At 37.8% G+C, this 12,714-nt stretch overlaps 1 protein-coding gene across 1 annotated transcript; it reads right to left on the bottom strand.

Annotated features, from left to right (window-relative positions):
• Positions 1-2,932: 2,932 nt before the first annotated feature.
• On the bottom strand, positions 2,933-12,589 carry itgb3bp (integrin subunit beta 3 binding protein). The gene is made up of 9 exons (XM_073476737.1): positions 12,537-12,589; positions 12,138-12,174; positions 11,881-11,953; positions 11,012-11,066; positions 9,030-9,108; positions 8,658-8,745; positions 8,461-8,517; positions 3,563-3,616; positions 2,933-3,322 (listed from the first exon to the last, which is right to left on the bottom strand). The coding sequence occupies exons 1-8, from the start codon at positions 12,539-12,541 to the stop codon at positions 3,564-3,566; spliced, it is 447 nt and encodes a 148-aa protein (XP_073332838.1). The 5' UTR covers positions 12,542-12,589; the 3' UTR covers positions 2,933-3,322; position 3,563.
• Between the last annotated feature and the right edge of the window lie 125 nt (positions 12,590-12,714).

Raw genomic sequence — 12,714 nt, 5'->3', positions numbered from 1 at the left:
TGTTAACACCAGTGATGTAATTGGTGTTAAGGAAGAACTACAAGCTATTTCAGCTCAGATTGCTGGTGTGTCTGGATAAACGGGGCAGGCTGCTGCTCATAAACAAAACTTGTTCTCTTGCATGTTAACCAGCTACATTTTCATTAGCATCCCAAAATATGATTGACGTTTGAATGACATTTTCACAATGCAATGCATCCTGGAACATGTAGGCACTGCCGGGACGTCTGCAGCAGGAGAACTCAGCTTTCTCGGTCAAAATAGCATGCAATGAGGACTTTATGCTTGGACCAATGATACTTCAATCTTCAAGCTACAGTATTGCTGGCTAATCTCACAAGCAGTGTTCAGCTGATACACTTGACTTTAGAAAGCTCTGTGCCTGTATGCTCAAGCTTTAGTTTGTGGCCACAATAATAGGAACACCTGTTGTAATGACTATTGGGAGAGGTGTATATTTGATTTTGCGGCAACTTTTAAAGCCATAGTTGACTTAATGATATTGTAAGGTGTTCCTGTTATTTTGTCCACCCTCAGTACCTCTTTTGGGGATTGTGATTAAAATGCATTCCTGATGGGACCGGACTCAGGTCTAGCATTAAAGGTTGTCATTATCTATTCATGTGAACTTTTCTTTTTTACGGTTTTCTACTGTATATTTTTATCCATCATTGAAAGTTATTTTGTACAAACTTAGTTTTTGTGAAAATAAATACAATTTCTCAATGACCTAAAGTGAACATGGGTTTTATTGCCACATTGTTAAATGATTAGATTTTGAGCAGCCTCATATAAACTGTCTACATTTACCAAGTAGTCCGCTAAATCACCCCCAACAGTCTGGCAGAGACAGAGCCAATAATTGGACAGAAATTATATCTTTCAAAAGCTTTTACTCAATATCATTAAATATTCATTACCAGCCCCAGATACTACAAGGGTCCTGCACAAAAGACCTGTTCATTTAAAACAAAGCCAGTGACAGGACAGGCCTTAAAAAGAGATGATGGAAGGTGACATATCTGAACATAATGCTATAAAGTTGAAATACCACAGAAAAAGGTACAAGCAATTTCTTTCTCCAATCTCTGAGCCAGTTAATGACGGGCATAAAAAAATCCATTACAACTATAAATGTTATCAGGTCAGTGAGGGTTGCCCGTGCATCTGAGGCTCCAGGCCGCTAGCCAATAATAGGCCATGGGGACAAATAGGAGCCCAAGATCTGAGTTAACTGTTACTACAATGGAACATGAACACAAGGGGCCAATTAGAGGTGGTGTGGAAGGCGCTGGTTTGCCCTTTTATTACACATGTTTATATAAAGTCATGTCAATTCATTTAGAAAGATGTGAGTCCCACTTCTGAATGTTAGTAAATTAGTAGAGTAATACAGGTACACAACTAATATAGCTGGAGTACAATATTAAAAGTCAACACATTCAAAACAAAATCATTTTAGGTCTACTTCACTCAAATTAAATAATGTTAAAAAGATTGGTCAAATAACCAATGACAAAAAGTGACATTTCCATGATAACTGGGCAAAAGCTGCAGAAAATTAATGAACAACAATTTTGATAACTTATTTATCGTACTGTAAGGCGTTTATCAATGATCCAAGCTTCTCAAATGTGACTTTTATCACTGTAATGATGTATCATCACTTTAGTATCTTGAAACCTGGACATTCTTTACTATTCCATGACATCTTCTAGACTAAAAGAGTAATTGATTAAAAGTCCAGTGTGTAGGATTTAGTGGCATATAGCAGTGAGGTTGCAGATTGCAACCAACTGAATACCCCTCACTTAACCCTCCTCTACAGTAGTCACTAAAAACACCAAAGGCCCTCTCTAGAGCCACTTTTTGGTATGTCCGTTCTGGGCTACTGTAGAAATAAAATGGCAGATTCTGGATGAGGACTTGCTCCCTGTGTCGATCTAAAAGGCTCATTTTAAGGCAACAAAAACACACCGGTCCATATTTCCAGGTGATAATACACTAATGAAGCATTTTATACATTTTATATTCCATTTCTGCCCTAAATCTTATACACTGGACCTTTAATTGAAAAAAAAATCAAAAGATTAATTACTAAGGAAAATAAGCATTAGTTTGAGTTAGGAAACTAAATTATATCAATTCATAAAGACCTACAATAAACAATCTAAACAAAGTATTTGGCATTGCACACAGTTATAATAAAGTTACTAGATATAATACTGCCTTGTCGGGCTGTGTTTACACTGCTTTGTTGTAACCAATTTGCAATTAAAAACTCACATATAAATGTCACATTCAACAATATCAGGCTGCTTCTGGCGTTTAAAAAGAACGTTAAATAAAGTGAAATAGTTACACACCAGACAGTGAGCCTTTTTCATTTTCAAGCCACAGTGAAAATAAGGCTCCTGTCACCGCCTAGTCTCTGACTAGTTACAGAGGATGCAAATCCCTAGTTTCTGTGGCTCTGAAGTTCAGACTAGTGGCAGGCACTGTTAAGTAGATACTGTACACTCAAAGCTAAAAGTCTGTGCTAATGGGAGATAAAGAAAATGTCCCTGAGGGACCCCAGATCAGTTTTAGATCCCACAGTGAAAAGCGCTGGAATAGGTAAGAGATTATTTGATGCATCAGGGGTGGTAAGGGGGCCATTAAAAGCACCATGGACCCTTCTATCAATCTCCAAAGGGACTTGTATCAAAACATTAGTTTTGTTTATGGGTGTGCTGGCTTTGTCCTTCACGTGGCCTCTAAGGGTGATAAAGTGAGAGTTACACGATCCACCTTAGGCAGAAATAGGAAATGTTGCTGTGAACACCAGCTGTTGCTTAGGTCGACTCGGGCAGTGAGAGGCCTCGGCCTTCCCAGGCACTGCCAAATAAAGAGACTACTGTGTTGTGTAAGACAGTTTGCCGCCCACCCCCCCACCCCCCCACCTTTACTTTTCAAAGGTGTTAAACTACACAGGTGGGGAGGATTGCATAGTTTTAGCCATAAAGGGGATGAGGGTTGCCATCTGAAAGAACATTATTTGCACAGCGTTGCAGCATTGTGGTTAATGTAGAATCAACATTTGTCAGCTGCCAGGCAGAGGCTCCTGTGGGTAGACAGAGTCTAACATGTCAGAGGATTCGCTCCCACCGTTTCAGACACTTCTCCTGCAAATGAGTGACGGCTTCCGAGACATCTCAGCCTCACAACTGACAGCGCAGATTCCACATTCATCTCCTGCCTTATCTCCGCGGGATCATACGCGCAGGAGGTGAAGAGCAATTCCATTAGCTGTCAACAGCCGAGATGCCTCGCTAACAAAAACCTGGGGAATATGGGAGAGGAAAACATGATTGTAACCCCACTGGCACCCCGTGATATTATACACACTACAGTCACTGTCAAGATTGAATGTTCACAAAGAAGAGTTAACAGGAGGCATATTTTCCATAAACCAAAACTATCTGGTGATAAAGCAAGATGTATGGCAATGGATTTCTGTCAGTCTTGTACTAGAATTGGTAATTCATTGCACTAAAATTAGAGTTAAAGCAGATTATTGTACCTTAGCCCATAATGGATTTCAGAAACTCGTAGGAGCTGCCCGTCTTCACATTTCCTAAAAAGAGAGATGATGAAACCTTAATTCAAGCATTTATAGATGAGTAAAAGTGTCAATAAAAAAAGAAAAGCCTTCTATTCAATAATCTGGGTGATGCTCAAGACAACACAAATAGAGCTGGGACAGATCCGATCTGATCGTATCTGGTGCCCATACTGACGTAATTCACTTATTGGATATTGGACTGATGTCACTGATCCAAGTATTTCCAATTGCACTCTTTGAAATTCTCTCACTTCTGAACGCATGTATAGAAATATACATATATACTCGTAGTTGATAATACATTGATGTGCACTTGATTTGTTTTTCAAAGCATTAAGGGAGTCTCTATTTGCTCTTCTACACCTGTTAGTATGTGAAGACTATTTAACCTACAGTTTAAACAAATTGCTCTATAAGACATTTCAATTAAATCCAATTTTGTATATTCTTCCCTCTTTTAATAGGAGGTGTGGTTTACTACAGCCTCATTTAACCTCACACATAATATCAAAAACAAAAAAAGGATCAGGAGATATCCAAATTCAGGTATTGGACTCGGATTGGGCCTAGAAAGAAAGTAGATCATGCAACTCTAAAAAAAAAACAAAAAAAAAAAAAAAAAACAGAAAACAAATGCTGAGGCAAAATAGTCTGAACAAATATGCACACGAACGAATGTAAAAACAAAGTCAACTACAATCATAAAATCTCATCTTATGATAATGCTAATTAGTGTTTTCATTCAACCTTCAACTATATTTTCTTTTGAAAAACACCTATTTTCTTGCATTGTTAATATTTCAAAGAAACATGGAAGTATATTTTTTGCATCCTAAGATGAAATCCAGTGACATTCACTAAATCAGAAATCACGCCTGCAAAGATTGCATACTCTGCAACCCACGTTGTCGATCGAAGGCTTCACTTGGACCAAAACAGCCTAATATACAACTCCCCCCTTTAATTGCAACCGTGTTTTCAATCAGAAAGCATAAAACTCCCGGTGGGCAGGTGGCATCTCTCCGTGAGGTCTGCCTAGGATTGATGTGCCAGAGTCTGGGAGCAGCCTGGGCCGGCGGCCCACGACCTGCGACACAGCCCCATCACTTTTATGACATCTTAAGGAATCTTCTTTTTAATACAGCCCATTACTGCTGACATACAAATCTTCCCCAACGTGGCCCCATCTATGGCCTGATCAATTTTTACACTGCTGAGCCGTCCCCTTTCCCCTCATTTTGTCATCTCAAAATTCATATTATATAGGATTTTCTTATGGGAAAAACTGCAATAAAAATATGTTACCATCCTCAAGATGCGTACAAGTCAGTACTTGACTGTTGCTTAAAAGCTTCGGAGAAAATAAAATTTGTTTCTGTAGTAAGCAGAACTGTTTAAATGTTATTTATTTTTATGTTCCTAAGAAAATATATTGTGAAGCGCAGCATTGATTTAGAACATAACCATGTCTCGATACGGGTTGGAGGGGCTGAATTTATGAATCCTTTGCACAACTCCTTTAATTGAATTTTCCAAATCTCTCACCACACACAAATAATCAATACCTAGTGCTGAGGGAAACTTGCCTCAGAATTATTAGGGCCTTTCTTTTTCAATTTTGTAGTCATCAGCACATACAGACGCTGCGGGTATTTGTAATGCCGTGACTATACCCACAGGATTTATGCTCGCCCCAAGCCTGATTGCTCACCGAGAGCGACTTCTTTAGAATGCTTACTGAAACTTTTGTTAACCTTAAAGGACGGTCGTAAGCGCTTCTCAACACTGCACTCTCACTCTGAGAAAAGACGTAGTTTCTACTATGACAGGGTAAGGCGGACAACGGGGATGACAAGGCAGGAAAAAAAGGGGGATATTGGTAGGGAAGAAGAAACAGGAGGACAAGTGGGATTGGAGGATTGGCTTGGAGATGCTGGAGTCCAGGCATCTAAGAGAGGGGAGAGCATGGGGTTCAGAGTCTGAACATGCAGAATGGGCTCGACCTGGTGTGTAATGGCTGCCATACAAGATCTGTTTTACCAAACTCCTAAGTGGAGACAATATACAAGACTCCAAAATCTTCTGTGTTTAAAGCTAGACCATGTAAAGAAAGATGGAATAACATTTTTCTCCCTTTTACAAATAAAAAGTTTAATGCGCAAGTATTAAAATGTATCCTGGGTAACTTTAATATACTCAAGTGTTTGCTGCTAGGGCCTCACTTGCACTTGACCAGTAGCTAATGTTAGCAAACTTGAGACAGATATTTCTGTGTACCTGTCAGTTTGCTGATTGTTACTTTTCTCTACATGTACTACTGTTACACTACATTTTACCATTTACAATTATCCATTATACTGTAATGAATAGTCTGTATATTTGCTACAGTCAAATATCACTATTGTCTGCACTTTTGCATCCCCAATCGAGAGGGTTAAGGTTAATTTTGCCCTGTGGCCACTCGTGGTATTGCAGCTGAAAATTTTTGACATAGCTTAAAAAAAAGAGAGATTTTTGATCCATGTTTCATATTTGTAAAACTTCTCTCACGCCGAGAAAAGCAATTTAAACAGAGAAACGCTGCTACGCATATTCAGCAGCCCGTGAAAACCAGGAAGAAAACCAAGAAGCTACAAAACTTTTTCTGCGTATGTGCCAGGCGAGCAATTCTCATTGGACTGAACAGGCACCATCTTTGGATTCGGTATCTTCAGCTTATGAATCTTTTTTGCCACAGACTCCATATTTGAAAACTATGTTGAACTGAAAAAATGCAGAGAGATTTAACTGGGGCTTAATCAGCATTCTATTAACTAATTTTGGCAAGGTCTTAAATGTAACAGACATCCATTTAAATATAAAACTCCTGCACCGCAGGTTTAATTTAAAGGGAGTCAAACAGCTGCTGCACTTTTACAGCAGCAATACTAGTATGCATGCATTTGGCTCAGGTAATGGCATCTCTGCTTGGTCACTTGAAATCATGTTGCAGCCACTAAAACATCCTGAGATGACCCAGTGTAGTTTTGTAAAGACTTCAGGTTGAAGAGTTGTGCTCACACACAAAATGCCTTTAGCCGCTCCACCATGTTCCTAAATTAGGTGAATGAACTAACGACCACTCACTTTAAGTTGGCTGTCCTCCATCAAAGATTTTCCTGTAAAGTGTAGTCAGGCTAAGACAATCCAATTTTACAAAATGACTCTGGATCTATTGAGTGTGGAGTCTATGAGTGGAAAACAGTTAATTCCACTGATCTATAAATCAATCACCATTATACACCTCAAGAAAACATCTGATGTGGTGGAGAAATTAGTCAAATCCATATTCAGTATGTTTATTGTAGTGCTTCAATGAAGTATTTCCATATGCACTTAAAAATACAATCATACTTTTTAATGTAGATATATGTTAATAAACATGCTACATTTTGTTGGGTATGATAAACCCTTTTGTTTGATAACTTTCACACATAATACTGAACATAAATATGATTCCCACCGATGATGTCAAGATAAGAGAACAAGCAGCCCATACTGTCTATAATCCTATGTCCTCATGAAGCACTTAAAGTTTCTTTCACTCCCCCTCCTTTGTCGTCAGTGCTGGGATCCAAACCCTTAAGGCCTTAGCAGTGAATCTAAACAAACATTTAACACTGGAGCAGAATCATGCTCCAAGATACCATCAAGATCAGCTGTCTGGATTCCACAGTCCCTGCAGATATAGGCCAGAACTCTTCAGCAGCTTTGAATAACAGTTTGTTTACTTAAAATGTGTGTCTCAATGCACATAGAGGGCCAATTCTCTCCCACAGCTATCTGCCTTGACATTGTGAAGTCTGTTGTTGTAAGGAGGCTTATGCAAAACTGATAAATTTCACGGATCCACCATGTGATAAAAATGTGACATTCCTGTGGTGTGGATCCACAATGAATCGTGTATGTTCAGCTCCCTTACTGGAACTAATTAAAATAATTTCTAACAACCTTATCGGAAAACAAGCTCGCCTACTGACAATAACCCCTATTAATTTTACACAAGTCCCCATTGTATGATTGGATCACAAGAATTGCTCTGCTGCAGGCATTATATGTGCCTAAAGTAATCAAATTAATTCTTTCCCGAGGAAATCTACTGACTTGTTTGTGTAGCCATAACAAAATGTTGTTTTTCTCTAAAGGTCGCAGAGCACACTTTGTCTGAACAACTGAAACAAGCATCCATTGATGCTGTTAATGTAACATAGCAAAGAAGATGAAGGACTAAGCAAACCGAAGTAAAGCAATGGCAGATGGGGATGTTTTTTGGAATGAGACAGCCTCGTGACTACATACATTTGTCTGCTCATCTTAAAAATAAGCCAAAACAATTGGGAACAAATGTGTTTTCTTACAGCCCTTTAAAGACAACGAGATAAGGTCACAATCACAACTATTAAATTTGGAGGATGTCATTGAAAAATTATGTGAACAAACACAGTCTTGATACAGGCCAAATGTTGAAACATCGGCCTCATATCCTGGACGTAACTTAAGGCGGTTGTCCAATAAACAAACATTCAAGTTGTTTAATTGACCAAAATGAATGCTCCCTTTTAGAAAATAGGCGTTGAATTACTGCACTTGTCTTCAAACATGTGTCAGCTTATGATATCGGTCAGCACTCAGCTCTAACTAGCAGCACGTAGCCGTAAAGCCACTCAGTGATCAATGTGATAATATCCCAGTAATGTGAAGTAGGTGTGTTTGTCTTGATGGCATAAAAGCATAACAGCACATGAATGTTAAACAATAAAAGATTGTTTACTCTCACACTGTGTTAGGTTTATTGCATTTATTAGCGGATACATTACCTTGACTGAGATGCTTGAGCTCCTTATTTTCTTTCAAAGATAACTCTACTCTGGATGCTGAAAAACACAAACCATCACAATTGCTTTAAAACAGAACATAAATCAGAACTTGTTTTGTGTATTTTACATCCAGATTCAACCTCACTTTATCTGACTGACTATCACAGTCATATCTGACAGTGTTTTGTTGGACTTACTCAGCTCCCTGTGTCTCTTTAGCTCAGTCCTCAGGTCAGTAGAAGATCCAGTGAGGAACCGTCCTTGTTCACTGCTGCCCTCTGCTGACTGATTAAAATACAGGATCAAGGAGATCAAAAGAAAACCATAAAAACCCAGTAACATGCAGGAACTGGTGAGAAAAATGAACAGATAGCTCACAGTATTAGAAATGAAAGAACAAAGGGAAAAAAAAAGAAAATCACAGCCCTAGTCGGAAAGGAAAAGCCATGTCAGAAGTGAATATTCAGTATGTAATAAAAACCATCATCTCTCAATCTCCAGATATGATGGAGCCAGACATATTTCCGCCTATTGTAGAGATTTAAGACCAAAGAAAAAGTCCTTCTCACAAAGATTTCCTCCAGCTCTTTCCTGGCCTTGATGAATGCATCCACTGATTGTTCCAGTTTAGATCGCAAGGAGTCCAATCTGCTCAAAGCAAAAGAGAGTGAGATAAGAACAGTACAATGTTCAGAAGTCTTCATTTAATAATCATTTGAACAGTGTGTCTACAGGTATCTACCAGACACTTAAATTAATGCTTTTTATTGACATTTTCAAGATATTTTTTAACAAAATTTAATTTTTCGTTATTGCATTGCATTGCATTGCATTGCATTTAAGTATAAAGGTAAGTAGTATACATGTACTGAATGTGGTTCTGTGCAGAGGTCAGGTTAATCTACATTTTGCAACCAGGTAAGTGCAAGTACAAAATAAAAAGACAGTATGAGACAGTGGTAGGTGATATGATTTGCATCAGAGATGTAAACATTCTGGCATATGAGCTTGACTCATTTTGACAAAAAAATGAACAGATGGATCGCTGAAATAAGATCAAATGTTTGTGACAAATCACATTTTCAAGTTTAAGAATACTTTAATGACTTAAGAGTCTTACTGTTTATAAAATTGAATTTCAGACATTTTAAGGACCTGCAGACACCACGTTGAATAACTGATGTTATTGGCTGTAAATATTAATACCAAAAGATGTCTCTTGGTTATTATATAGTGATCAGTAGCTGATGAACCAAACTGGACTATCTGAACTCATCATATCTGACTATAATTGACCTTTCTCCCCCACACCTGCTCTTTCTTAAGGAGTTAACTAAACAAAATATGTTTCTGAGCATGTGCACTGCTTGTGGCAATAGGCTGGCACCATGCATGAAGAGCACACACACCCTCATTACATCATTACATAACTTTATGCTTTTTGTTTTTTATGTTGCCTAATTTGTGCTTGTTTTTTATCCTATGGTTGCATCTTTGCGTATTTTTGTGGCTTACATGACTTTTGTATTTGCTTATAATGCGTATTGAGGTAAGATTGCTTCTATAAGCCTCGAGGAGTTTTCTAAATCTCACCTACACCATTTGCTTCTTTTCTTTTGTTGTTTTGACTCTGCTGCTTTGTTTTACTGTGTAAAATAAATATATAGTTAAAATAGTGAGAGGGTTAAAAGTAGGCAACTGGTGGAGCCTGAAAGAGCCCAAGGAAAATTTTAAAACCTTATGGATAATAAGATACAGCCCAGTACAATGAAAAACTATTCTTGTTTATTATTCCTAAATAGTAACTGTCTATGATCTGAAACATTGTCTATAGCTAAATAATTGATTATCTAATATCCCTGTTATTAACCAATTATTAATTTTATCTCATATGTATTAATTTGATTGTTCATTTTTTTGTTGTACTTTATTGTACTTTTTTTTAAACTTTACTGCTTTGGAAGTGTGCCTGTTTTTAGTATGGCCATTTGGGGTTTTATAATGTTCCTCCAAATACTAGGCCTATTACATTTATTTTCACAATAAATTAAAACACTGCTCTACCCCAAATGACCCTAATATGACATAACCAAGTGAGTGTTATGAATGTACTGTAAACTGAGCTCATGTAACGTATTAGTGACAGCACTATAAAATTAAAAACTAATGCTTGTCTTGATGGATGGGCCAGACACCAAATGTCTGCCTTGACTAAGGAAATGGTTCTTGTGTTAAGTGACTCTTATACAACTATTTTTAGTGCTATGTAAATCACTGATAATTTGGCCAGTGATGGATCCCCGTCATTCCGTGTCTCCTGTCATTAAAGTCTGATATGTCATTATGACCATCAGGAAAGTGTGCCAATTGAAATATAGCAACTCATAAAAGGGAGTTCTCTGTAACCCTTTAACTCTCTGCTCTAGTTTGGCTCTTTTTGTATTGACAGTTAGCAGTGAATAAACTTAATTTACAGCCTAAAATATAAGTTATTAACAAAAATAATAGTCTAAAATATGGGAAAAGCAAAAGCTGTGACCAAAATACTCACTTTTCCAACTCTGTCTCTGGGACCTCTTGTTCATGTCTTGTGACTTTGGTCTTGCCTGTTGATTAAGAACCAAATCCTTAATAACACAACCTACAGAACACTGGCGTATATGCAAATTACTGTGCTTTCTGAACTGACAAGTTTTATTTACCACACAAGGATTACAATAATAACAGTATGACTGAACTTAAAAGTCATAATCTAAATAGTCCTAAAAAAAAAATCAGTAAGGACCACAACCCCAGCTCAATAATTTAAAGTGGAGTTGCATCTTTTCCAAAGGTGGACAGAGAATGGAGCTTGTGGGTTGATGTAATTTATCTGGTGGTACAATTTTGTAGCTATCTTAATATCAGAAGATCATGAGAGGAAAACTACAGGCAATCAAATCTTTAAATTTGTCAATTACGCAGAAAAAGGTGAGTGAAAGCAACACCGTGCCTCATAGTCACACATTCTGTAGGTCAAGACTTCAGTCATTTGATGCCCAGATAACCTCTGACATTCTAGTCAATTGCCCCATTTCTGTAACATTTAACTACAGCTGACTTGTTAGGACTGGTCATCACAAGTTGTGAACAAAGCACATAAAACCGATTTCAGAGTTTGCGCATGTGTGCAAGACAAACAGGTGTTAATTACAACTGGTTGAAACATGACTGACTGGACTATGCGGACATTAGACACGAGACAATGACCAGTATGTCAGAGCCATTCTTGGAAGGACAATTTTACACCAGCATGCACATGGCCTAAATTCATTTGATCTGCTTCTATGTGTAGCTAATGCTTCACCGGTTTTAGGATAGCTTTTGTCACAGACACTGATATGCCTGAGACGAGATCTGCCAAGATATTTGTCAGCAAACCTGCTTGAGAGCTGGCAGTCCCAGTCAAAGGTGCATGGTTTCTTGCAGGTACTGGTATTTTGGAGGCTGGGTGCTATTTAGGATAGAGAAAAGACAACATTTTATTCAAACATGCAATCAAAACAGGCGGCCTATATGTTATACTTTAAAAACATTATTTTATACAGAAGTGAGAAAGCAGTATATCAGCTATGGGAGAACAGTAAATTAAAGACATTGTCAGGTACACCTGGTATAAGAAGCATTTATCTACTTACATTATGGGCATTGTCCAAGTGCAGAACTCTTCTCACACTGTTGAAATAAGACAACGAATTACTGGTTACTTGAATCTTCAGTATGCTTTAATAGTACGATAAATTACAGCAAAATACAGTACTTCTATGGGAAAATAGTAGTGACACCATGACAGTTGTTGGACATAAGGATGAGGCCACACAAAATCCCCAATACTTAACCACACTCTTAGCTAAAGTCGGACACAAACTAGCTAATATGGTATGTACTGTTAGCTGTCATTTGTGATTATTATATGCTCTGCTGCTCGAATGGTGCATTACATTAAATATTTCTGAGTTAAAGTCTTGTTAGTTACCATACGGTTGAATTTAGTAATCAATGCGACAAAACAAAACGATACAGTGAACAATACTCACGGCATTTTTAAGCTGTCTTGGCAGAAGTTTGTCACAAATTTATGAAACTGCCGCCTTTGCTACACTCACAACAGTTCGTGTAAAACATAGGCTGGCCTTTACAAAGTTCCGCATGTCCCCTTTTGCTAAAACGACCACGCAACAAACAGTCTGAATAAAAAAATAAATCCTTATTTAT

This window comes from Pagrus major, chromosome 11 (genome assembly GCF_040436345.1).
Source record: "Pagrus major chromosome 11, Pma_NU_1.0".
Classification (NCBI taxonomy): Eukaryota; Metazoa; Chordata; class Actinopteri; order Spariformes; family Sparidae; genus Pagrus; species Pagrus major.
This window is presented reverse-complemented; position numbering and strand designations above follow the sequence as displayed.